Here is a 27139-nt window from a genome sequence, read left to right on the forward strand (position 1 = left end):
CAGCTGCTGGACACATCACTAAAACAACAGAAAGGTGTCATGTATAGTTTCCCTACAAATGAGAATGATTTCTCCCTTCTTTATTTCAGACACGGGAAAAACAGAAGGACAGAACTTGCTGGAACTGGTAAATTACATCTGCTGGTAAATGTTATGAGACATCTGCCTTCAGATTGAGGGTTATCGGAATTGTATTGGCAGCCTCAGATGAAATAAGAGCACTGTGCTACGCTAACTTGCAGGGAATGACTTCTCCTTGAAGGGAGCTGTGCCAGCCTGCCCCTGTCTCCACCAGTGTGTTCTGGAGCAGTGCTGTAAACCAGGCCAGAGCTGCTGGTAACACGTCTCAAACTCACAGTTCCACAAGGTCGGCCCTGAAGAAATTAGCACAGACCTCGTCACACACAGAAATAGTCTGCTTTTCTAGGGCACTATACAGTACCCTACTATTCAGATTCTACAAAATAACAAGAACCCTTCCAAGATGTCCCTTTCTTAATGGGGTGTCCAGCTCTCTTCTATGCACCCTGTCTTATAGGATGACTCAAACTCTTCTCATATACTTTAGAAAAATAGTATTTCTTTACCGCCATGTACAGTGATCTCATGTGGATCCGAACTAGAGCAGGGTACGACGATAGCACGATAAAATCTGTGGTGTGGTTAAGCCAGATGTAAAATGCGGGAAATAAGGGGCAAAGCAAGATGAACGCACAGCACAGGCAATGGGAAAAATGTGGGAAAACTATGGAACTACCCTGCAGGCTTTCCCTGGAAAATCTTCATAAGGGTGATCATCACCACGGTGCCTGAGAAGGTCAAGTTTCTGTAAGCATCTCTTCAGTTGTGTAATATTTGGCATGTGGGATTTCCTTCTAACAGTTAATGAAGTTCTTTAAGGATAGCTTGGGAAGTAGTACTTTAGTAATATTGTCCAATGCCAGTGGCTTTTCATAAACCTTCCATGGAAGCAGCACATAATGGGCAATGAACACCATGTACTGAGTAATGAACACCGTGTCCTGAGTAATGAACACCATGCAGAAAGTAATGAACACCGTGTACTGAGTAATGATCACTGTGTACTGAGTAATGATCATTGTGTACCGAGTAATGAACACCATGCAGAAAGTAATAAACATCATGAACTGAGCAATGAACACCATGCAGAGAATAATGAACACCACACACAGAGCAATGAACACCACGCACAGAGCAATGAACACCACGCACAGAGCAATGAACACCATGCAACGTCAACGTGACCACATTACTGCTCAGCAGCGAGCTGACTCTTGTCCTGACAGCACAGATTAGCCAGTCATATCTGAAGATCCAGGAGGAACTCAAAACAAGGGGCCGAAATGTCCCAAAACACAGAGGGGAGGAAAAGTGGCTGTAGCCGATTAACCTTATCCTGTCACTTTCTACCAACCTGCGAACTCCAACAAACACCAACTCAGAGAGCAGGCAGAGTCATTCCAAGATGATTCCTGCCTGCTCTAAACCACTGCTGGGTTCAGCAAATTGGTAGTGCCCGGTGATCAGGAATCAGTGGACACTCTCAGGTTCCTACTCCTCCCTGATCACGTCACCCACAAAGGGGAACATCGGCATCTCTGACAGGCCGCGGTCCCCTGGGGAAAAAAGAAGTTGAAACTTATTTTATAATGGGGAGGACACGAAATTAAACGATCCCTGTGTTTAAAACTCATTAAGTTTCAGAGGTGACCTTAATTAGAAGGAGATCATAAGTGCGCTAAAAATAAACTTGTGGGGGGGAGATCAAGGACGAAGCTTTCAGAAGAGAAGAGAGTGACAGATCTCAAATACAGGAAAAAGACCTTAATAAAGTGTACTTCCAATTTTCTGCAAGACCTAATTACAACAGAACACATTCACGTTGGCACCGTGCAACAACAAGGGTTACAGGAGAAGAACCTAACTTCAGCATCAAAAAACAAGTCCAAAGGTATTCATCATACTGAATCCTGCACTCATCCAGTCATATCAGACCATAGTGTGACTGGAACTGTCCTGGCAGAGATGCATTATCTGAGTCATGCCCAATGTCTTTCACTTCTGCTCAGTTCTCTGCTCTTCTTGCATGTAACACCAGAGAGTGCCATTTATAGCACTACCATCTAAAGTTATTGATATACAACAATTCTTGTATAAAAAGCAGTGTTGTGCTACATGAAGGACTTCTTTACCACAGCCGGCAATACCCCTGTTGAGCGACACTGGAGACCCGGGTTTGAGTCCATGCGGTGAAGGATGTACTGGGCCAGGAGCAGTGAGGGCACAAGCTCTGGAACCCGAATTTGTTACCAATATGGTGGCGTGGTAGCTAAGGGTTTGCACCTGTGGCTGGGAGGTTGCTGGTTCATATCCTGCGACCGGCAGAGGAATCCTACTCTGTTAGGCCCCTGAGCAAGGCCCTTAACCCCAACTACTCCAGGGGTGCTGTATAAATGGCTGACCCTGCACTCTGACCCCAAGCTTCTCTCCCTGTGTGTCTGTCTGTCTCAATGTGAATTACCATTTGTATGTTCAAAACAGATACAATACTGTATGTAACACATCATGAACATCATTGTACAAAAGTTCAACCCAAAAAGAGCCGCTCATTCCAAAGCAGTAAATGCAGGCAAAAGAAAAGTGCAGGAAAGCTTCAGCAGACAGAAGGGATGATACGAAAAAACCCTCAGATTTACTTTGGCAACTGTTACGTACTGTCTGCCTTCCAATAAACATACAACAGAGGGTTCTAGGGGCATATTTTCTTGTGTCTATTTCAACACAGATTGATGCATATCCTGTGAGACCTAAATAAAAGGCAAAGGCAAGTTAAAAAAAAAACCCAACAAAACAGATCTAGGTTTCTAAATGTGAGGTCAGAAAATAACCCAGTTTCTGCACTTACAAGAAAAGTGTAGCATGGAGCACCATGGTAAAGTGAGAGCAGCAAAGATAGATCCGGGGAAACTATGAAGGGCTAAGGTAAGCCACAACTTAAACTGTTAGACAAGCATCAGATAACTGTATGAAATCTGGAAAAAATGTACACTACTGATTAAATCTGAATTAAATCAGTCCTAGCATAACAAAACCCATGGAGCACATCGTTTAAACGCAATACCTGCTACCAGCAATTCCTACGGAACAGACCTCAGTAACGTGAACCTACAGTACATCCAGAAAGAAAGCACAAAGAAAACTGAAGTCTGATGGGTCCAAATACTAAGATAAGATCACTTTATTAGCCATATACAATGTCTTGCATTAGAAATTTGTCTTTTCACATACCCCAGCTTGCTCTCCATGAGACACACAGACAGGGAGAGAAGCTTGGGGTCAGAGCGCAAAGGGTCATCCATTTATAGGGCACCCCTGGAGCAGCTGGGGTTAAGGGTCTTGCTCAGGGGCCCAACGGAGTAGGATTCCTCTGCCGGCCACAGGATTTGAACCGGCAACCTTCCAGCCACAGGCGCAGATCCTGAGCCACAGAGCCACCACTCCGCTCCGCTCCTATATACTAAACACTAAAGGAAGCACGCAGACTGCAGCTACTGTCAGGATCGCACGCAAACTGTTCCTCTGATCTGTCACTTTTTTACTTCTGCAATTCCGACCTCCTACTGCTCATCGAGATTAACTGCCGAGAAGAAGAGGGGGGGAATGCAGTTTACAGACGATGAAGGTCTTCTCAACTCCCTCTGAGCTGGTTTAAAATCCCAGTGATGTGGCTAGAACCATTAAAAACATGATGACCCAGAAACAATCTGGCATGACAAACAAAATGTTATTAAAATATCAATCAGAAAATAAGTGTTTTTTTGTCAGCCAGCTGAATTCTTGTGAAACTCAATTTCACTTTTGATACCCCATTGCTAATCGTTCTCCTCTTTCACATCAATCATTATATTATATTTATGTTCTATTTGTACTGAGACACAATATTCGGGATGTGTGTATTGCTCACTCAGTAATCTTTATTCTGTGATACAACAACACCAAACGCCCTGTATGATTCTCCTGCAATATTATTATCCAGCTTGTTGTGCATTAGATGAGCAAACTTTCGAAGGGGAGAAAAGTTTCTCCGGGGACTTTGAGTTCATGGAAATAGCTCTGCACGGAGATGGACAGAGAGGCCGATGGACCACCAGGGAGAAAAAAGAAAAGGTTCACACCACATCCACAGACAAACTTTCCATTTAGAAATCTGCCCACAGGCCCCCTTGAACCATGCTAAAACGACACTAAAGAACTTCAGGAGCTCAACCCTGCTGGAGTTCATTTACTTTCCTGCCTCCTCTGACACACGAGACACCTCCACCTGGGACAGGTAGCAAAGACCTTCCTTTCCTGGGTTCTTCACAAGATCATCCTCACGATTTCAGCACACACGGTTGACCCCCCATTATTTCTCGGAACAAAAGACTCGAATACTATACAGGCACTTCTCCCTGCAAGCAAGCATTCACAAAACACCCCAACGGTGAGAAGGAAACATGAAATAAAATCAGCACACCCCGGACCATTACCTTTACCCTTCCTGGCCCTAGAGCCGACACTAGCCCTTAAACAAAATCACAAGGTATTCCCTTCTAGTTCCCAATGAACAAACAAGGCTGGAAGATACTGTGGCCGGGAGCACAAACAAAGTCTGAATGAAAGCTCGGTCCTACCGAAAGTGCCGAGAGAAGTTCTTGTCCTTCCCCATTGGAATTCCCGGAGCACAGTGGAGCTGGAGGTCCAGGGGACGGACAGTTTCGCCCGCAGCCGACGAAGACCGCACCGCCGAGAGGGGACGAGAGGGGCCAACCCTCCGCAGAGAGTAAGTCGGAGGGCTATGACTGCTTCTTCACGGGAACATTATTCCTGCCCTGCCTCTTGTTCCTCTCTTTCATGGCGTCTTTGAACGTCTCTCCCTTTTAATTGTTAAATTCTTTTTTTTCTCTTTTCCTGCCTCCCTTCCTCTTGCGGTCTCCAGCCTCCACGACTTCTATCTCTTCGTTTCGCCTCCTCCTTGTCTTCTTCTGCGCACGGAGTGGCGTGGCGGGGGGGGGTGGAACAGCGGCCCCCAGGTTCAGCCCGGTAGCCCACCTGGCCGGGTCCGGACTGTCACAGGTGCCCGACACACGAAACGCAGGCTGCGGCGCCTCGGAGAGTCGGACAGGGAAAGAGAGAGAGAGGGAGCGAGAGCGAGCGAGAGAGAAAGATGAAGAGGAGAGCAGCAGCTCTCAGTCCCGCCTGAATTGCGAAGGCAAGAAGCTGCAAGTTTGCTCCCCCGCTGCCTGGCTGGTAATGAGACAGCCCTTGAACGGCAGCCCGGTTCTTCCGCAGGAGGGGTCCGAAACAGCCCGCTTAGGTGAACGAGGACCCAGTGGGACTGACAGGTACGCAAGGACAGGTGCTCTCTCACCTGACAGCGCCATGTCGCCAAGATTCAAGAAATCCAAACAGGGCAAAGAAACCACAGCAGCGACACCGAGATGAATTACAGACGACCAAAACGCTAAAATCATTCCAAAATGAGAAAGACCGACTGATTGATGGCAGATCACAGCTCCCTGAACGTGCCAGGAGATGGTATACAAAGTGAAATTGCCTACTTAGGAGAAAGCGCTAAAAGCAGTCACGCCTGTTAAATACAGTGTGATGTGTATATACTGTACATATGGACTGTAAATAAACACATATACAGGCCCACATATAGCCATAGAAATGTCAAAATGCTCTCAGTCTTCCCTGAAATAACCTTTTGAGCAAACGAATTAGGATATTGTTCAAAGCCACGCATGAAGCTCAACTATTCTTTCAGATTACAGCCTGTCCGACCAGCCCTTGGGTTGAACACTGCTCTTGGCAGGTGTTTTTTTTTTTCGTTTTGCACTTAAAAACTTCGAAAGGCTGGAGAGCCCGAAGCTCCTATCTCGAAACGACATTTTTGCTCTGCGCGATGGGAACGTCACCCTTTCCGAGGGTGAGAAGCACCACTGAAAAACTGAGATCTTTTTTCAAGACCGAAAAAACAAGGTTAAAAACGAGTGGACCGTTGCCCGAAGGAGGCTGGAAATGGCCCACATTTTAAACTGTACGGTATATGAAGAGCAGCACAGCCACGCTCCACAATCGGAGCTGTCAGGATGAATTTAAAGAGGATAATCACAGAGCTTCCTAAAACCAGGAAAACGGAGGTGATCGGTTTTATGGCCCCAGGATTATTAAATGTTTTCAATGATAATGCTCCTTGTGCAGGGAAAAGGAACAGGGAATAGAAAGTCTAAAAACAGGGCTGACTTGAAACCCTCTGGTCCCAGCCAGTGGTGCTGATCTGGAGAGATATACACAAGTCAGTAACCACTCTCCTGGAGGATGCACAGAACCAAATTTGGCCCACCCCTCTACCGTACGTGCCCAGATCCTGCAGCACCAAACCTTCTGCTGACCTGACTGTCTGAGGACAAGGATGGAGATGTCTGAGCTGACCCAAGTAGAGCAGCAGAGCTGCGGCACCTAAATTCTTTGCTCGCAGTGCGGAAAAGGAGTGTTCTTACTCTCTTATTCCAAGAAATGCAAAAATTCAATGGAAATCTGACTTTGGGTTTTTTAAACAAAATCCCAAATCAAACTCAATGTTGTCGTTTTTTGGTGAATGGGCAGGAAGATGTCTCCATTGGGATTAGCAGATGGTCTGGAATGTATTCAGGTTCAGGGGGGTCAGGGAGATGGCTGGGGGTGGAATGGAAGAGCTAAGTTTAGCTGTGTTAACGCAGCAGGCACGGCGACAATATCTTTACAAGTGCTAAACGCGAATTAATTGCTCTTCACGTCACCCACGACTCAGCTGAACTCCTTGCGTTTTCCACACACCAGCCGTCCTGACAGAAGCCCACACTGAAGAGCCCCTCAGTTCACTCGGATGAAAGAAAGACATGTGCCTGCTCAGCACGCATTTCGCTGGGGTTCAAGAGTTCTGTGGTTCCAGTATCCCTCTCTAGTTCCACCAGCTGTGGTCTGTGTGGGTCCTAATGCCCCAGTGGAGTGATGGGGACACTATACTGTAAAAAAAAAAGGTGCCGTCCTTCAGATAAGATATAAAACCGAGGTCCTGACTCTCTGTGGTCATTATAAATCCCAGGGTATTTCTCCAAAAGAGTAAGGGTGTAATCCTGGCATCCTGGCCAAATTTCCCATAGGCCTTTCCCAATCATGGCCTCCTTATAATCCCCATCTCTGAATTGGCTTCATCACTGTTCTCCTCCCCACTGAGAGCTGATGTGTGGTGAGCGTTCTGGTGCACTATGGCTATATTTAAGGAATTATTAATTATTACTTTAATATTCTAAGTCTGGGCCTTTTACCTAAAAGAGCTCAGCTCTTCACCTTGACCACGGACTGCATAGATAGAGCTGAGATTGGAATGCATGAACGCACGAATGAGTCAAATCCTACATGCTGTCCAGCTGCCCTGATCCATGTGTCAAAGTCAATAGTGCTCCCTGCCAAAAGGGCAGGGAAACCCCGATGCCAGACTTCGCTTCTCTATCAAACAGCCCTGCCTGGTTCCTTGTCTCCTCCTCGAAACAAAGAGCCGTCAGAACTGCACCAGCACGTTGGGCGTCTCAGGCCTGTAGGCCTGCTTATGACTGAATGACTTTATTTTGTGAGTCAGAGGAAACTGACTTGAGGCCTAAACCTCTGTGAAACCACCCTGAACCTCTTGGGTTTCCTTGACTTTGCTCTCCAAGTCAATGATTGATCTTACTGCTGTAAACAGAAGTGGGAGCCTTACTCCACTGCTTTGTCTGGTTCAATTCAATTCAATTCAATTCATTTTTATATAGCGCCTTTCACAACAAGGTTGCCCCAAGGCGCTTAACAACGCAAGTAACCATACATGTTGTGAATACAGAACAGAAGACCAGAAGACAACGGAGGAGAGGAACCAAAAACTCCTCAGTAAGGAGAAAAAACACCTCTAGGGGTCCAAGGTCAACTGGCTGTCCAACCCCTTTGGGCATGCTAACATTATATAATTAAAAAAAGGAAATAAATGAATGAGGGTATTAATCCATCCATCATGTCCTCTGTATGACAGTACTCTCTGTAAACCAGCAAAATCCTCCTAAACGATAGCTATATCCAGGATGTCTCTCTTGGATCCATGGCAGTGATGAAGCATCCCACTCAGATGCTGCCCAGCCCGGGCGCCATCCCGACTTGGTTCACCCAGCTAGCAATGAAACTGGGGCCCCTTAACTCCAGTCACGCTGCACGGCAGAGAGCAGCCAGAGAGCACCTAGTCGGGTGTTTAAGCTGTACCATCCGAGTCTTCTCAGAGGCTGACAGGGCCGGGCTGTGGGGTCGCTATCAAACCACAGGGTTATGGAAGGTTAATGTACTTCCAGCAAATGTGATTGAGATTCCCAGGGTTTTGGCTAGTGAGAGGAAAGCCGTTCTGGGAGATAAACAGGAAAAAGCTCTAAATACCATTTAATCCTGCTCCCTTAATTTCCCTTATTATTCTCTCTCCTGCTGTCATTCAGAGTGTTTGTGTGTGTCCAGCAGACAGCAATCTGATCAATCCAGCCCAGGATCAAGCGGTGCCATGCTGCTAAAATGTTAATTATTTCAAATGAATGCTTTGAAAACTGTCCTTTTGAAAGATTTAGGCTCAATTTGGAATGGCCAGTCGTGTCTTTTCCATCTCAACCCCCAGAGCAGTGACCTCTGTACCCAGCCACCTGCCCATCTGCCCACCCACTGAGTCAATCATCTCTGGACAGGTTGTAAACTACAGGATGCACATCAATTATCTAAGACCCCTGTCTAAAAGTACAATTGCAAATTGCCAAGGTATTTCTGTGTTTACGAACACTGTGTAATTTTTTTCAATGGTTTCCCACAATTTGCAAAATAGTCCTACTTTAACACACCCTTCCTATGCTTTATTATGAATTCAAAGTGTTTTAATACACTTTACTCTGTGTTCTCCAGGGTGCATTTTACCATTATACAGTATGTGCAATATCTGCCTTTCAAAGCCGTTTTTGACAAGAAAAGGCTGAAATGCTCTGAAGTATCACTATCGTACCTAATACACAGTGAGTCACACCAAATACTGATTTACTGTAAGTGGGAGTTCTAACTTAAAAGAGCAAGCGAAGCAGGTTAAATATCTGCATTTCATAGAAGAAAGGATAATTTAATAAAAGATGTTTAAAACATCTTTTTTTGTAAAACTATTTCACTCAAAGCACAAGTGAAATTTCAAGAACTGCACGATGCCAGTTATTAAACACCTTTGATCTTGGCATTTTTTCTCCCCATTATTAAAATCGCTATTCCTGCCTAGTAGTTCACACCCTTCTCTGGAATAAGAGGAAGATGAAGAGAGCAAAGCTAATTAAGTCCCATCGTTTCACATGGAACAGCGACATTTGTCATTAGGCCTCTCCAAGACAATATTGCTGCAGAGAAATCGTTGGTCCCACAGAAGTAATTTGTTGACAGCTTGGCACTGGAACACAGCTGTGCTGCTCAAACAATGCTTTTTGTTCCATTAAGAGGTGAGCCAACCAAGCAGGAACCAAGGTAGATGGAAATTATAGAACAGCTCAATTGAAGACCAGGATATCCACTGTCCCTACTCTTGCAAGCTCCTGGAATTAGAATGCAAGGGGATTTTAAGTTTGTGCTCAACTAGAAGCTATCGAAAGCCAAAACAAAATCCCAGAAAACTGCACGTGTAATAGCTTACCTATTGTGTTGCAAGAGCATTGCCGATGAGATTCAAGTTCAGTTTTATATGGTCATGCACACAGACAATGGGGAACCTGAAACAAGCTACACAGCCATGCTGGTAAAGCCGATACCTAAGCTTCATTTCAGACACAGTCGGATGAGAACCTACAGTATAACAGCTCTTATGTTTTTACAACTCGTTCCACGGGAGTAAAAGTTGATGCGCGAGGCATCAGCAAGACTCCAGAGACCTTTTGGGTTATCCATTGACATATCAAGCACCCAGAATTGAAAGCCCCAATTAAATTAAATTAAGCTTAATTAACGGTAATTTAATCAGTGCAAGCTGATAAAGATGCCAGTGCAATGCAAGAGAAGGGGAATGGAAAAAAACCCTAATATATCCTTGTACAGTGTCTTACGGCACATTACAGCAGGAATTAATGAAGCCACAACAGCCGAGATCGTTACCATAATTAACATCTCGCCACACAGATTGCGGGGTTAAGCAAAGGCAGGGTGGAAACAAGTATCGCCACACCTCCAGCCAGGGGTTTGTTAGTACGGGGGAAAGTGCGGCCGATCTCTCGCTGCCCGTCAAACGTTTCCGGCACACCCCTGTCGCAGCCCCGCCTACGAAAAGATGATTCCTAAACTGCTCTCACACAAAGGGGCATCTGTAAGAAAAAACACGCCAGCAAAAAGTAACTCCACAGTGACATACTGGCGCAGTGCTAACTCCAGGTATGCATTTTCTTGTCAATGCAGTTATGCACGAGAACAGAAAAACAGAAGATTTGCTAGCTGGTGGAAATATAATGCCAATGTTTTACAGCCGTTTAAACATATACACACACACTTTCACAGTCCTCAGCAGCACATGAGGGCTTGATTTCTCCTGGGCTTGTTCACAGTAGTATTATTTGTTGTTGCTATTGAGGACATAAAAGCACTCATCCATAGGAACCAGACCAGTCAATTAAAGACCGGTCCACTGTATTGTCAGTGCCGCCCATGACAGTAACAATATAGCCTAGAATCGCCTACCAGCTTTGAAGATGGCAGCAGCATTGCACCATGTGAGGATGGCCCTGATCAGCACTGGCGGGGGCAGTGGACACATGCGGAAGGGGTGTGGCATTGTGAACAGGGCGAGGAGATGAACACAGGAAGCACACCACATCGCTGCAGTCCTGCTGCTTGTCCGACGTGTGTGGATAGATTATCTCTGAGGTTTACCTCTAATTCCTATATGATCTGTAGGAGGAATGTTAGTATTAAACATAGGCACATAGGTTACATTGTGTTGTACTACTCCTGTGCCAGCAAGCAAACAAGCACTGAGGTCAGTATTTCCTATACTTTGGTCTTGAAGCCAATTGTCCAATATGCTTTTCTTCCCTTCATTAGTGTGGGATAAGTAAGGCACAGTATCACAGATCACTGGATCACTGGACATAACCACTGTATAACTTGACCTCCTTTAATGATGAAGGCCCTGGAACTTTTAAAAGTGCTGCTTTCTGTTGAAACATGCTGGAGTTTTACTCCCAGAAGAGTTAGAGGTCTGTTTGACATTGCCACGGTAATTAAACCATCGACATCTGCCTAGACAGGAATTACGGTGCCAAAATTAGCAATAAGTCACTACAAAATCAGAAAACCGGTGGAATGTTTTCCCAGCCTTTGTTACACCTTGCAAGGCTGTGTCAAACCCAGTCACACACACTGAGACTCCAAGATTTGTTGTATTAATTTGTGTGCACCCATCTATACCTGTCTGTATTGTTTTGTTGTCTCATCGTAAAGTACCTTGACACAATGTATCACTAAAGGCACAATGTAGATAAACACCACTGTGATCTACAGACACGCTGTACAAAGAAGAATAATAGAGCTTTAATCAGAAAAACAATAGTTTACTTGAACTAAAAAAGCACATTGTTTGCTAGCATCGTAACAGTGTTTAAAAAAATGCAAAGAATACAATAACAAACAAACTAGGGACACATAATTCCTCTTTCTTAAGTGCGTCTTTATTACATCCCCGTATCCACTTTGAGAGACAATGGAACTGTGCCTGTCTGGAGGAGATGATTATCATGAACAACGCCTCTCATCCGCTTCATGGGACTGTTACGGGGCAGCAGAGCACTTTTAGCACCAGACTGCTCCAGCTACGGTGTTCAAGGGAACGTTTCCGCAGGTCTTTCCTCCCAGCAGCTGTGAGGGTGTATAACGCTGCCCTAGGCTAGGACTGTTAGCCCTTCATCTGCTCGTCTATGGACAGCATGTTGCTCCATTGTACTTTTTGGACAATCAGTCTGTATAAACCTATGCACATTTTGCACATATTTTATAGTTTTTACAGTGACTATAATCATCACATTTTGCGCACAACTATGTATTTTTTATTTATTTATTTTGTTGTCTTTTGTTTTATAACTATTCTGATGTCTGTTTTTGCTTGTCTTGGGTTGGACTGCCGTAACACATCAATTTCCCTACGGGATCAATAAAGTCTTATCTATCTATCTAAGTCGGATTCATATAAAGACCTGAGCAGGAAAAAGCTCGACTCTTTAATCAAAAGCACCGGCACCCGCATCTTTGTCAAATTTCTCTCCAAACAGCACGTGTGCGATTTTGTTTCTTTTTTCATGGCAATTAAATCAGCCCTTTTGTATCTCTTATCCAGGGGATATCCACTTCAAACATTCTTTTTTGCCCAACATCAACCCCGCTGCTATCGGCAATACAAAACACCCCTCTCCCATGTTGGGGAGTCTTTCCAACATCAGGGAGTCGGTAGATAAAAAGTTAACAAAAGTCAGAGATCTGCAGAACCAAACCACTGAAAAATCACGGGTTTACTTATTTTCTGAATCAAATTGCTATGAAGGATCCAGCCTCTTAACATGTTTCTATGCGAGAACATCTGTGGATTTACCTCTTACAAAGAGCATATCTAAAACAACATCCCCTATCAGCCTTGTAAGACCTCCTTCCTGCTCAAATCCACACCCAACACTAAACCAAGTGAATAACAGTGTTGCCACAGGTTAACAAGTTTCCACAGCAAGGATTGATAAGAAGATAAGAGAATAGAAAAAATACTAAAGCATCTGTACAAATCCTACAGTGTCTGAAGATAGAGAAGCGCTAAAAAAATCAGCACTCCTTGGTCTACACTGCATACCATAACAACATCATATGGGAGATTAATATATACTGTACAAGCACAAGAATGAATATAGAAATTAAACTATTGCTCAAAAATGGAAAAACCACATGGAAATTGCAAATCTAGGGAGAGTGCTATTTGTGTGTACACATATTTCATACTGTATTTTACCAAATCTATCGTATCTAATTATGAAACAGCGTCTTTTATATTTCACACTGCAACATTGCAGGGCACGAGGGATATGTCAGGAGAGATAAAGCATAAAAATCTGGGGAAGGACACATTCTCATCACAGACACCGCAGAGCAGAGAATTTGCAGGTCATTAAAGACACATTCTGCATGCGAGCTCCGGGAGCTGTCTGCAAGCAAGTCGAAACTCAAAGATCACAGATACCGTTACTAACAAAACCCTCTATTGCTGTGATGAAGAAAGAGCTATTGTAACATATTCCCACTTCCACAGAAATGTGCTGTGCGCTACTGACAAAAGCCATAAATCATCACAAGACAGATGACTGCGGATCAGAGCAATCTTCTTCCTTTATACCCCGTGCAATGAGAGAGAGCCTGCGTGTTAACCCAAGTCTGCAAGCGAGTTTTCTGAAACCTCCACAGTTTTCCTGGGGGATACGCAGGACTGCAGAAGCCCAGTTACAGTGTTAAAACTTCGCTGTCCTTCACGCACTCTGAGACAACAGCAGCAATAGAACCACACCGTCCGATACTCACCCAAGGCAGCTCATCTCTGGTGTTTACAGCATCTCCTCCTCCAAAGCCAGAAGAAAAAATTAGAGTATCCAACGCAGAGCGACGTGCATACGCATGTACAGACAAGCATGCATTTGCAGGGAAGGGAGGAAAGCCTCCCAGTGCAGTGTGGAGTCTGGAAAGGAACAGAGTCCCGATAGCCCCCCGACTACAAACTGCCACAGAGAAAAAAAAATGCCAGCACATTAAAACCTGCAGAAGCTCAGAGCGGGATAAACAAGAGGAAATCCATCAGAGCCAAAAATAGCAAATCTAGTGTGAGTGTACTGTGTGTATGCATTTCTTATTATATTTTACCAGATCTAACGTCCACAGCAAAGACCTGAACATACCACACAGCCTTCAGGGATTCTATGTGTCTTTAATAAAAAATGTGAAGATGGCACAGAGATCGCCGGGGCTCGGGAAGTGTTTTTTGTTTTTTACCACAGCCTGGTGCAAACGAGCTGCAGCCACATCAGGCCGGCTGTGGAGACGGCCCTGGCAGTGAGCATCAGGCCGTGATCGGATTTAAGCAATTTGGGGCAACCTGAGACCAGCAGGCTAACAATCTGCGAGACCCCGTATACAGAAGGCGAAGAATGACATTTTTGGGGGACCAAAGGAAAACAAAACTGCAACGAAAATCGGATTTGCTTAGCCATGGTTTGGCGATTTCAGTGGAACTTGGATCAGTTTGAATCCATCTTTTAAAATTGATAAACATCGAGAGAAAATTGTTTTAACTTGACTGGCAGTGCAGGTGATCATTATTTGCCCACAAAATACCAGTCCTCTGATGTTTGACTTGTTTGCGAGTCCAGGCCACTGTGAATGAGTGCAGCCTCTAGCACATAGACAGACCGGTGAATCAGCACGTGCCTCTCTTTAATATCTCTCCAGTGAGGCCTGATAGAGGACTGTGTGGCTCCTACCCCTAACTGGCCCAGCTGGAAGCTCACTGCAGCCTCTCACAGACAGAGAGAGACACCCCTGCACAACAGCCCAGGACCGCCGGCTCTGGTGTCTGGAGATTTAAAAAAAACCCCAACAACAACAGAGAAAGGAAGCTATTATTGACCAGCTGAGCATCACATCTCTTAAACTGCCAGTCACGAATGTGGCCGAGATTAATCTGTCCCACCGAAAAGACTTGCTTGCAATTTCAAAAGACCAACAAATGCTATCAGCGATAATCCAGTATGACGGCGCCCGTTTGGGCTGCCACAGCTCAGAGCCTGCGTGTGTGATCTGGGGTACCCCTGGTCTTGGGGGGCCCCAACTCTGCCAGTCACCCTAAATCAACCCATTACTAAAGACAGGGACTGCAATGCAAGGACACTCTGGTCGTTGGAGCTCACAGCCTGGCTTCTTTTTAAGAAGCATTTGGATGAGATTCACAGGTCAATTAGTTACCAACTACCAAACAATTTCCTCATTTCCTTTCCATGTTCTTCGGCTCCTTGAGAGCTGACCAATTCCTTTCCAAACCTCTTGTATCAGGAGCCTTCAGGAGCAGGATTTGAGATACCTAATCCAGTGTGAGAACAAATTCCCCAAGTCACAGACAACATGAGTACGGCTTCTGTCAATTATAGAATTAATGCACACAGGTAGGCAAGCCTGGCACAGTTGCAAAGAAAATTTAAATATATATTTCTTCCTAATGGTCGGATTTTACTATTTAGCAATAAAAGACAACTTAGGCCTACTGTTCTGCTCAAGCTATCAAATGTTTTTGGAGTACTCTTATCTGCAATAAAACAGTTAAAAGAGGCTTTTTTATTATCAGTACAGTGTATTATTAAAAAAAACAACCCCAGAAATGAATGGCAGATGAGCATACTGTAATCCGCTCTCTACCAGAGCAGTGATGAGACTGAGCCCATGTCAATCAGGAAATATACGCTTGCAAGACAAGTCTGCTGCTGTTGATTCCTGATGTAATCAGAGAGCCAAGCGCAGCAGGGGAGCGATAAATCAGTTTTTCCATCTGCAGGAGAAACCATGAAACTACCTCCTGTGCTGTCTGTGATCTTTTCTCAAACAAAAATCGATGCTGACTTTGGCACCACACATGGGCACTGTAACACCTTAGGGTCTCTTAGAGCTACTACCATGAAAGAAATGTAAGCTGGCCAGTTACTTAAACTGGAGACACCCCCGATCTACTCCCAGTCCTCTTTGACCCCTCTATTCCCAACAGAAACTGGGGTGTTTATTCCGTAGATTCATTTTCCTTCATTTCCATGCCTGGAATCATCAGTCATCCAGAGGGGGGGCGGTCTCCACTGAGGCACTTGGCTCTGTTGGGAGACAACAGCCAAACAGCTGAAAGCCAATTAAAAAAAAAAAAGCATTGCCTGTTTTCTGTGTCACTTTAAATTAGACTCCCCTAATTCCATTCCCCGTGCTTGTAGGAGAGAAAATTAGGCCACTCAGCAGACAGAAACCTGGCAGCAGCGCGATGTGAGAAAATTTCAGCCCTACCGTTTTCCTCTCCCCTCCCATGAACAGAATTTAAAACTCTGTCGCCGTGCACAATCACACATCAGCCAAGGCCCTTAAGCCCAGCCCAGTGAGCATGATCACTCTACATGCTGCCAAAAGGTCTCAGCAGTTTACTCAATTGACATCTCTGGCATGGGCTAGAAACCTTGTTTGTAATGCTCTCCTGTGGCCAGCAGCCATATCACCCTGCAACTCACAACTGGCAACACACTGAAGCCAAATGGATGTGAGCCTGGTCAGTACCTGGATGGGAGACCTCCTGGGAAAAACGAAGGCTGCTGCTGGAAGAGGTGTTAGTGGGGCCAGCAGGGGGCGCTCACCCCCGTATAGTGAGGGGGACACTATACTGTAAACAGGCGCTGTCGTTCAGCTGAGATGTAAAACCGAGGTCCTGACTCTCTGTGGTCATTAAAAATCCCAGGGCGTCTCTCGAAAAGAGTAGGGATGTAACCCTGGTGTCCTGGACAAATTTCCCATTGGCCCTTACCAATCATGGCCTCCTAGTAATCCCCATCTGTGAAGTGGCTTCATTACTTTGCTCTCCTCCCCACTGAGAGCTGATGTGTGGGCAGCGTTCTGGCGCACTATGGCTGCCGTCGCATCATCCAGGTGGGGGCTGCACACTGGTGGAGGTGGAGGGGATCCCCATTACCTGTAAAGCGCTTTGAGTGGAGTGTCCAGAAGAGCGCTATATAAGTGTAAGCAATTATTAATTATTATAATTAAGTCCATTATGAAAGGAAAGGAGAGGAGCCAGAACTGCTTCTATACAAAGAATCAAGGTACGTCTGCAAATGAGAAAATAAGTTTTCTTTTGGAAGGACTTGCATTCAAATTATGTGTTGAATATATATGTTGAAATATTTTATAAATATTTGTACAACCTACATTTTCTGCTGTGCCTGTCGGGACTTCGCACAGTTATCTGCCTCCCCATCAAAGGATAGGCCAACCTGTATTATCCGAAATCTGATGCAGGTAATTGACATCGTACCAGTAGATACTCCACTTAAGCCCACGATGAAAACGGAATAGGGTCTTCAGAGATTATCAGGGCTGGAGATGACTTCTTGCAGATTCTTAGATGTCAGAGATAATGATCAATTGCACAGCTTAATTATCAAGACCATCCCAGGGAATAAAGCATTTTGAAACCATGGCCTTTTAAAACACACACACCTCCCATTCAGATGTCCTTAAGGCATACCTTCACACTGGCATGTCCCCGTCTACCATAGGTTATACAAAATCTGTCTTTAAATGCCACCAAGGTGTCAATCAAGAAGCAAAAGGTGAAGATGATATCACTGGTTCCAGCGATATAATTAGGGCAAAGAAAAAAAAATGTGACAAGCCAGTTCAGTATCACCAGAAAATGACTTCCAAGTCTATACATAAGTTAATTGTCATTTTTCTTAAGCTTATCTGAGCATAACAGAGGATAATGGGTCTGTTAAGCTGTGGTTTCATGTCTGAATGAGCAGCTGTAGAGAGTGAGGGTGCTGAAGTACACTGCAAGAAAGTGCAAAGATTACATATCGTGCCTTTGCTTTGATGACCTATATACTGGATATATAGGAAAGTCATTCAGGCCAGTTACTAGTGCAACACCATTGTAATTTATCCTGGGCGAAAATCACTTTTTTTTAAATGCTCATCTAAGAAGAAACGTCTGCCTTTGCCTTTTTTAAAGTGCAGCAATTTTTGTCAAGAAAGGATTAAGAGCAGAAAATAGAATATAGAGCATGCTTCCCTGTGTACAGCAATGATAAGTGAAGCAAGTCGGATTTCTCGTTATATACTGTAATATCAGCTTACTCCCTTATTCTTGTTTTTTTTTTAAAAACAAACAAGAAATTATGGTTTTGTCATAAGAACATTAGAAAGGTTACAAACGAGAGGCTGTTTGGTAGTTAATTAAGGTAATTAATTCAGCCAGCTACTTTTTGAGGGAAACTGGGGTATCGAGCCATATCACTCTGCAACTCACCACTAGCAGCCCCTTGAAGCTCAGCAGGAGTGAGCCTGGTCAGTACCTGGATGGGAGACTTCCTGGGGAAAAACTTCAAATGAGACGTGAAACCGAGGTCCTGACTCTCTGTGGTCATTAAAAATCCCAGGGTGTTTCTTGAAAAGAGTAGGGGTGTAACCCCGGTGTCCTGGCTAAATTTCCCATTGGCCCTCACAAATCATGGCCTCCTAATAATCCCCATCTCTGAACTAGCTTCATTACTCTGTTCTCCTCCCCACTGAGAGCTGGTGTGTGGTGTGTGGTGAGTGTTCTGGTGCACTATGGCTGCTGTTGTATCATCCAGGTGGGGGCTGCACACTGGTGGTGGTGGCCTTTTTACAGTATAGTGTCTCCATCACTATACTGGGGCATTAGGACCCACATGGACCACAGGGTGAGCGCCCCCTTCTGGCCCCACTAACACCTCTTCCAGCAGCAACCTTCGTTTTTCCCAGGAGGTCTCCCATCCAGGTACTGACCAGGTTCCCACCTGCTGAGCTTCCAGTGGGTGGCCAGTGGTGAGCTGCAGGGTGATATGGCTGCTGACTGCTGGACTCTAGTCCCCAAGAGAGTCAGCGACAGACTGGAATCACCCTTTCAGCCTTGACATTATTTCCTCCAATTTGTCTCGATCTCCCTGGCTCTCCTAGGCATGCTTACTGCACGCTCCCACTCTCCCAACCACACTTGCTGACCACTGTTTTCCCATCACCTCCTCCCTTACACATCTGTCTTCTGACTCCATCACGACCTCTCCCACTCGGCCTCACTTTCTCCCGCACGTCTTTGCTGTCGCAAATCTCCTGCCCACATGAGCTGAGCACTTTGCCAGCCCAAACGTGTTGACGGGGACACCAGAAACACAGTGGGAGGTGACTCGGAGCTGCCGTCTTCTTCGCACAGTGCCGTCTGATCCCAAAAAACACTTTTCACAGAGGGAATGCAGCAGGTGCCTGGGCAGTAGGCAACGCTCACACAGTCCTAAATTTAAGACTCACAGAAAGGCCAAAATAAAATTAGCTGAGAACCAAGTGCAAACTGGAAAACAAGCAGGAAAACGTTCATTTACCCTAGAATAGCTTTTGCTGCTTTTGAAAAGGTTGTTAAATAGGCACCAATGCATCAATGTTTGTAGAGGCTATTGCTCTTTCTCTTAAGAAAATGAGTGGGGTCTCATTGGACAGATTTCAACCCTCAGAAGGTTGTATTCCAGGCTTAAACTCCATCTCATTACAATAGACTCATCACCAGCCTCTTGCTCACTGCTTGACTAGCAGACCCTGGCATTAAATTAGTAGAAGGAACTCCAACTCCCAGGAACTCCTAATCCAAGAAGCATCCCCAGTGTCCTGGGCAAGCAGAGCTGCAGGCTTGAGATTAGTGGTAACTAACCCTGAAAAACACCTCTAATCCAGATGTCTGAAACAAAGATGTCCTCAGGCACCTGAAGACTGAGAATGTGTTTCACATAACTGTACGTTCTGGGAGACAGACAATTTACAACCAACAAACATATCAAGCAAAGGTTAAGAATCACTTCAACACCTCTCACAACTCCCAAACTTCTGCCTACACCAGTGTATTGACACTTAGTGTTCGTCATTTGTGAAGCTTATTTGCAAGGAAAGTTTCTTGCGTGAGAGTGACAACCATTCTCTTGCTGTCACATTCTGATTATTATCATAATTATCCAGACCCCAGCTGAAACCCACATTACACAGAAACCCATCTGCATAGACAGGAACCACTGCATTAATCTCCATTTCTGTTCTAATAACTTTGATCCTCTGTTGAGCTTTTATAAACCCTTCAAATTTCCCTCTAATCTTCAATTAAAAACTAAAATTAAAATGAAACAAAGAAATCTTTCGATAAACAGTGGAGAAGTGCCTACAAAATCTTCCTCCGTTAAACAGAGTATAAACAGCCTTTATATTTCCTTTAAAAGAGAGAAAATGCCAACGTGACAATGCACTGTGTCAAGGACGAACAGTGGAATAATTTCTATAATACTTTAACACAAACCTAGAACGTGAAACTTGTAGTTGATCCTCTTAGGTTTTAATCAGCTCAGCAAACACAGGGAAAAGATATTGAAGCAGGAGGATTAAAAATAAAGAACAATTTAAAGACAGCAATTATGTGATTAGTCTGTCCCAGCTGGGCATTGGCAAAGCTGGTGAATCAGGGAGATGTCTCCCGTCCTGTTCTCTTTCACAGACAGAAGAACTCCCAAAATCACAGAAGTCATTTGGCCACATCTTGTGTGCAACCTACAACCGTACAACAGCTTATCTATTAAAATGGCAATGTTGTGTACCCACAGCATGTACAAAAGGACATATAGCTCTGTTATACCAACCTTTTGGCAGGGATCAGTCAGGACTGGATACTTTAAGAGCTAGGCCACCCACTGTGCTCTCACACTAAGTGAGCATGCACTCCACATGTACCAGGAGAGATGACTCATGCAGGAGAGCTGTCCCTTGTCATTCACAGTTGATAATGAGTTTTGTAGCACAAATACAACCCTATACCTCCTTGGGGCGCCCACCAAAAAAAAAAGGAGTAACATAAGAAAGGAAAGCAAATTGGAAATTCCTCAGAGCTCTGCATGTTTCTCCAGCAACAACTGCGACAAATTCCCCATTCTCCCAGCTCACTGATTAGGGTGTGGGTTAAGGTAAGGTTGGACAAAAAGCATGTGGTCCCAATCGGCTGTTGGCTGGATCGATGCAGAGCCTTTCTTTCCTCTCCCTGGTTTCACCACTAGGGAGGATAGAAAAGAGGGCTTTAAGGCCCTTGGGACAGGTCAAAGTTCTTATACGCTGAAAGGAGAAGAAAAGAAACACGTTTCGGGGACACACGAAGAAGGCTCCACAGCCGAAACGTTGTTTCTCTTCTTCTCCTTTCAGCAAAACACACCTTTACTTGTTCCTTTGCAGCCTACGCTTGCTGACACAGCCACCTACTTGAACTACTTTTGACAGGTAGTCTGGGCCAGCTACTGAGCCCAGATTAGATCACTTTATTGTCCCTATACAAGTTCTTGCATTAGGAATTTGTCTTTTCACATACCCCAGCTTGCTCTCCGTGAGACACACGGACACACATGAGAAGCTTGGGGTCAGAGTGCAGGGTCAGCCATTCATACAGCACCCCTGGAGCAGTTGGGGTTAAGGGCCTTGCTCAGGGGCCCAACAGAGTAGGATTCCCCTGCCAGCCACGGGATTTGAACCGGCAACCTTCTAGCCACAGGCACAGATCCTGAGCCACAGTGCCACTGCTCCGTCCTCACCAGTATGCGAGAGATCCCCACTTTTTGATAGTGAAGGGGTCTCCACTTCAACTGTAACTATCTCCCCTAAATAGCAGTTGCAAGAGCCTCTCTCGGTTGATTCCGGTTGACCAGGTGCACTCATCAACCATCTTCTTACTTACCGGCGTCCCAGCCTGGAAAACGAACGAGGCTGCTACCAGTTTTATCCTGCTATAAGTCCCCTCTGACTTGATGCAACACTTTGATCTCGGGATTGTCCATTTGAATACTCACTGTCTAACTGAACTGTGAGGGTCCGTGAAAAGACAACCTCTGACTGTCCCAGGAACTGCTTTTACAGGGAGCTAAAGTCTCCAGGTGCAGCCAGTTCAGTGATTTCCCTGTGAGAATCCGAAGAATGTGATTCTCCTAAATGAGATGACCCTGCCCCAGGGGGATTCACCCGTGTTTCTGACCCCTGCTTTGCTTCAGAGTAGTGTAGGACAAGTCATTACTGCAATGCCAAAACCACTGGGCCACCAGGCAGCTTCATGGGAACTACACCAGCAACATGGGTCACATCTACCTTGCATCTGGCAGAGACCCCAGTCTAAATCAAGAGCGCACAGCGGCTGCAGCAGAGGAGCAGTTGCCTGTTCTGCGGGATAAACATATTTCAGAGGATTACGACCATATGGCGCTTCGCCCCGATAGAAGAGCAGTATCACAGGGGGGAAACGACATGAAACAGCAGGAGGTACAATCCACTGCTCGCTGAAGTCCCGCCCTTAGCTCGGCCCGATTCCCAGCTGCAGGGCAAGATCTGGTCAGGTCAGGCAAAGCGAGCTGGCAAAACTGACCGAGCAGCACTCACACCATTCCAGACCTTTTTCATTCAGCCTCTGCTCTTTCTGACGAGCTGTTCTGAATAGGTTGCTCCGGACTCTGAGAGTTACCTTCAATAGGCACTTCAGCTGGTGAAATGGAAACTGACAGGCGAAGGTTCGAGATCAGTCAGTTTTCTCTTTCCCATTTAAACACTAACCTCGCTAACACACACACGCACAATTAAAGGTTTTGAATTCCCTCCTCCTCCTCCTCTTTCTGTCGTGTTTCCTTGGCACTCCGGCTCCCTCTGGGGGGTCAGTGAAGCTCACTGCCCCGACCTCAGGATGCCGGCGCCTCCTTGACCCCTTCTGGGGAGGTTCTCACAGCGGAGCCAGAGGGGCCCCCGGCCACATTGTTCTCGGTAGCTCTAACTCGCTCATTCTCCTCCCCTCGGACCCCTGAGGGCCCGGCTCAGTCAGGGGTGCTTTCTCTTCCCCCTTGAGGGGTTCGCTCCCAGGCGTGAGGTAGCACATCTCGAGCGACCCTCAGGGGAGTCTTCCTCTTCCTTCTCTACCCCTGAGGGCCCAGCTCCCAGTCGTGAGGCAGCGCCTCTCAAGTGTCTCTCCATGAGTCAGGGCTCTTCATGTCTTCACACCCCAGAGGCTGCCGAGTCAGCCAACCCAAACGGACCACTGGGGTTCCCCACGCGGTTCGGGGTGCTACTTTCCCCTCCTTTACTAACCCCTGCGTCTCCCATTGAAGTAGCGAGCTGCTGTACAGAGCAAACAGGAAACAGCAAGTGCCATATCATTTATAATATAGAAAGGGGAATTTGTTCTTTGGAGAAACCAAGAGGTGGCAATTGTGGAGATATAGGATTTCCTGTACTCTCTAGTCTTGATTATCCAAAACTAGGACAAAGGGTTATTGAATGTTTAAGACCAGTTTCAGTGTATTATTTTTTGCTATTTCTAAAACTTAGATCATTTATATTTCATGGTCAGATTCTTTTTTTTTCTTTTTGCTGTTTCAACAGCGGGAGTGCTCATGAGTAATGAGATCTAGCCCTGCACCTCCTTATTCTACATCAGAAGATCTGACTCCAGTGTCCCTGTGACATTACAGAGTGGGCATACCATCCTTCCCCATTAGTCAACACTTCAGAAACCAGGGAAAATCAGACTGCCTGCAGCCAAACTGCTTGTCCATGCCTCTTGACAGAGGACGCAAATACCGATGACATCAACAGTTTCAACTCATTTTATCGCTCCCAGACTTTCCCAACCATATCTGAAAATCATATCAGACCGTTATGACAAATTAGATCCCCAGATGCTATCGCCATCTGTTTATAGTGTTTGTACATTACATAGATGGTTATATACATATCACCTGTGGTTAAAAGTATAAACACTTATGTACACACACATATATACTGTAGGTGTTTCCTGCACTGTTGTGAAATGTTTGGTTAGAACTATAGAGTAGATGTGTATAAAACTGTATATATGTCTTTTAACCAAAAATGTCTGGATAGTGCATGAAACTGTGATCCCTTTTCCTCCTATTGGTCTTTGTGTCTGTCTGTTTTTTTTTTCCATTCCATTCTGCTGCTTAGGAAAAAAGTCAATCACCACCGAATCACCCCTCCTGAAAAATGTGCTCAGCCCACTTCTTTGTCATTTCCAATGGAATATACAGTAACAGGAGCAGCTTTAGGGCAGTGAAGGAGTTGGAAACAGGAGAACTGTTGAGTAAACCACAGAGAGCAAATGGAGAGTTTTTGTATAAACAAGCAGAGATAAAGCTAGTGAAAGCCGTGGTTATGTAAGAAAACAAAGGAGCAAGCCGACACACTGCAATTCATTAGCCACTGCAGACTTTCACAGGTTTAACATTCAGTCTGACAGCAATTTAATATCTGAGCAGAATGAGCTTTGAGTTAGTGCTCAGCGTGCACTGTGATCTAAACCAAGTAGTTACACACTCTCATTGATCTATCATTTCTGATACTCATACTGTAGATAAATCTACCAAATGCATTAATGTTTCCTGTAATGTTCAGAATGCAACTTATTCCCGGTAAGGATCATAACAAGCTGGGGTCTATCCCAGAGGCTCAGGGCACTAGGCCGGAGTTTACTCTATCGCCATCGACACACGTGAAATTTAGAGAGAGTCATTTTAGAAACACTAATTAACCCAGCTAACATGTCTTTACAAAAGTGAGAGGAAACTGGAACAGGCCTATAAAGACCTGAGGCAAACATGCAAACTCCACACATAAGGTACTCTAATACCGAACCAAATTGTGGTGCAACAACGCTAACCAAACTATGTCTGGGCCACAAACATTGCCATGTTTATATGACCTACATAATTTGGAAAATTACACTGCCTGCTTTGCATTAAAATATAATTTTAATATCCCCATTAACATCTACCTTTTGTGGTTATCCTGAACATTTTTTTATGTGCATGGACAATCATCTTTAAAGAACATTGTTCACGCATCTGTTCACAGGATGAGCAGCAACACATTTACATTGCCTGTACACGACTTAAACGAGTTTTGCCTCTCCAACCCTCCTGAATACATTAAGGAGCTGCAAAGCCCCCCTTTCAGTTAAAAGGATCAGTTTGCATTTAGAAGGCATTCATCTCAAGTGGCAGAAATTAGTGAGCATGCACACATTTCTTCACATCAGGGAATGGAGTTGGATGTCAGGTTGAGCAGAGGCTTCTGGGCTGGCCTGAGTGGAGTGGGTCGTATTACACAAGGACCAGCTCTGGGAAATGCGAGAGAGTGTAGTGTTGTCCTTGCTATGGATAAAACGGAGATTGACCCTTTGCTGTTTGTAAAGGATCCTGTTTCTGTGATGCCCTGACGAGCTCCAATGCTCCTGCATCAACCCCATTCAATTCCACGGTGCATTCCACATGTGGAACTAGCTCGTCAAAGCCATCCCTAACGAGATCAGGCCGGGCTTATCAGCCTCATTAGGGAATCTCACACGCTATTTAAGCCCTGAGGAACCATTCCTCAGGGTTCAGACATTGAGTCACTAATATGCGTGTGCTCTCAGTTCTAACTGTGGTCTTTTCGCAGTTTACAATTCTCCAGTTCCAGTTTTCAGACACCCCCACTGTTAATCACCCATCAACCCTTCCTGACTTCACCTCAGGCCTGTCTGACCCCTCCTATGCACCTCTCCTGCCTGTTTCACCTGTGCATCTCAGTCATCCGCCATTCCTCCTTCTATTTCTATAATTACATTATTGCCATCCACTCATCCAACAAACTCCAGAATCGTTTCCTCTGAACAGACTCTGAAAATAATTAATTAGCCATGCCCTTTCTTCCCCCACCCACGGGCCCGGTGTAACAGTTTCTGCTCAAAAACAGCAGCCAGCTCCTGAGTCACCCCAGGAAGGGGCTCTCCCGGTGTGATGGGGTCAAAGGGCAGAGAGGCGGGAGGATTCAGACCGCAACCAGAGAAGTGGATGCAGGTACCTGATGTTGTCGATGAGCTGGTGATGCGTCTCCTCTGTCAGGATGCTGGGGAGGGCGGTGGCCAGACACTCCACCTTCCTCTCGGCGGCGTACTGCTTCAGCACCGCAAACAGCTTCTCCTTCACCTCCGGCTGGTCTCCCAGCACCTCCTCGATCTGCACACACAGGGCCACGCTCGTGAGGCACCGACCGCGAGGAGGCAGTGGACACTGCCTGTTCCACACACCCACCACTCTTAGTGAAAAGAGGTATTTCCTGTTCGCTTTACTATCCGTGTTTCACTAGTGAGAATAAAATAAGTACCCTGGATTGGTCCCATCTGTACCAATTAAGATTTCAAATCAGTACTGCAGCAGGTTCAAATGAACTCCCAATCTCCTACAGTGAAGAGATTTAGCTCTTTTAACTAATCCATATTTGACAATCCCCTGACGTCAGGCCTCTGTCTCGCTGCTCTTCTTTGAATTTTGTTAAGGTTATAACATGCTTTTTGTAGTATAGAGGCCAAAACCTCATATTTTAAATTAGGTTGCACTGTAGCTTAAGCATTAACTCCCCTGGATATAAATGCCACACTTCCACCCAGATCTTTTTAATGAATCTTCCTGCAGCTCCTTGCGTAATATATAGTAGATGTTCCTTCTGCCTTTATGACTCACTTGTACTCACTTGGCACTGATTAATGAACAATTAAATTGTTACTCCCTAATTTTATAGCCAAGTACTTGATTATATCATTCCTTTGTTGCTCTTGCTTTTGCCACCCCTGTGATTTTTGTATCATCTGAAACTTTGACTGGACACATAAATCACTGAAACAGATCAGAAAGGCCCAAAATGCACCAATGCTATACGCGGCTGTTACACCTCTTTGCAGCCCCTCTGGGGGTAGCAACGCTCACCTTCCTGTTGAACTCCAGGGCTTTGTGCTTGCGGTCCTGTCGCACACTGTCGCCGCCCTGCTGGGAGTCCCTGAGACTGCTGCTGGCCCGCTTCTGCCGGCGGCCCAGGCAGAGCACACCCAGACGCAGCGTGCGGCCCTGGGACGTCTTGATCATGGCCGCCGCCATCTCGTGCTGCTTCACCGGGATCCCGTTCACTTCCAGCACGTAGTCCCCCGCCCGCAGCCCGCTCCTCCCCGCCGGCGAGTTAGGGAGGCAGTCCTCCACCAGCAGGGGGCAGTCTCCCACGATCGTGAAGCCGAAGCGGCCATCAGGACCAGGGGCGATGTCCATCTGTGGTGTATACACACACACACACATACACACACATTCTTCACTCAGAGAGAGCCACAACCACAGAGCGGGATTCCTGATTGGAAAAA

At 45.5% G+C, this 27139-nt stretch overlaps 1 protein-coding gene across 5 annotated transcripts in view; it reads right to left on the reverse strand.

Moving 5' to 3' along the window:
• Nucleotides 1-27139, reverse strand: part of grid2ipb (glutamate receptor, ionotropic, delta 2 (Grid2) interacting protein, b) — a 73991-nt gene that overhangs the window by 39931 nt on the left and 6921 nt on the right. For 3 of the 5 annotated variants that reach the window (XM_088613158.1, XM_088613155.1, XM_088613154.1), the window contains exons 3-4: nucleotides 26718-27050; nucleotides 25816-25970 (exon numbers count right to left, since the gene is read on the reverse strand). In XM_088613158.1, the coding sequence (XP_088469284.1) occupies nucleotides 25816-25970; nucleotides 26718-27050 (488 nt within the window). Of the gene's footprint in view, nucleotides 1-4694; nucleotides 5262-13674; nucleotides 15123-25815; nucleotides 25971-26717; nucleotides 27051-27139 lie in introns of those variants that run through there. The other 2 variants (XM_088613157.1, XM_088613156.1) reach the window with 2 other exon arrangements.

Source organism: Lepisosteus platostomus, chromosome 19 (assembly GCF_059453375.1).
Source record: "Lepisosteus platostomus isolate fLepPlt1 chromosome 19, fLepPlt1.hap1, whole genome shotgun sequence".
Classification (NCBI taxonomy): domain Eukaryota; kingdom Metazoa; phylum Chordata; class Actinopteri; order Semionotiformes; family Lepisosteidae; genus Lepisosteus; species Lepisosteus platostomus.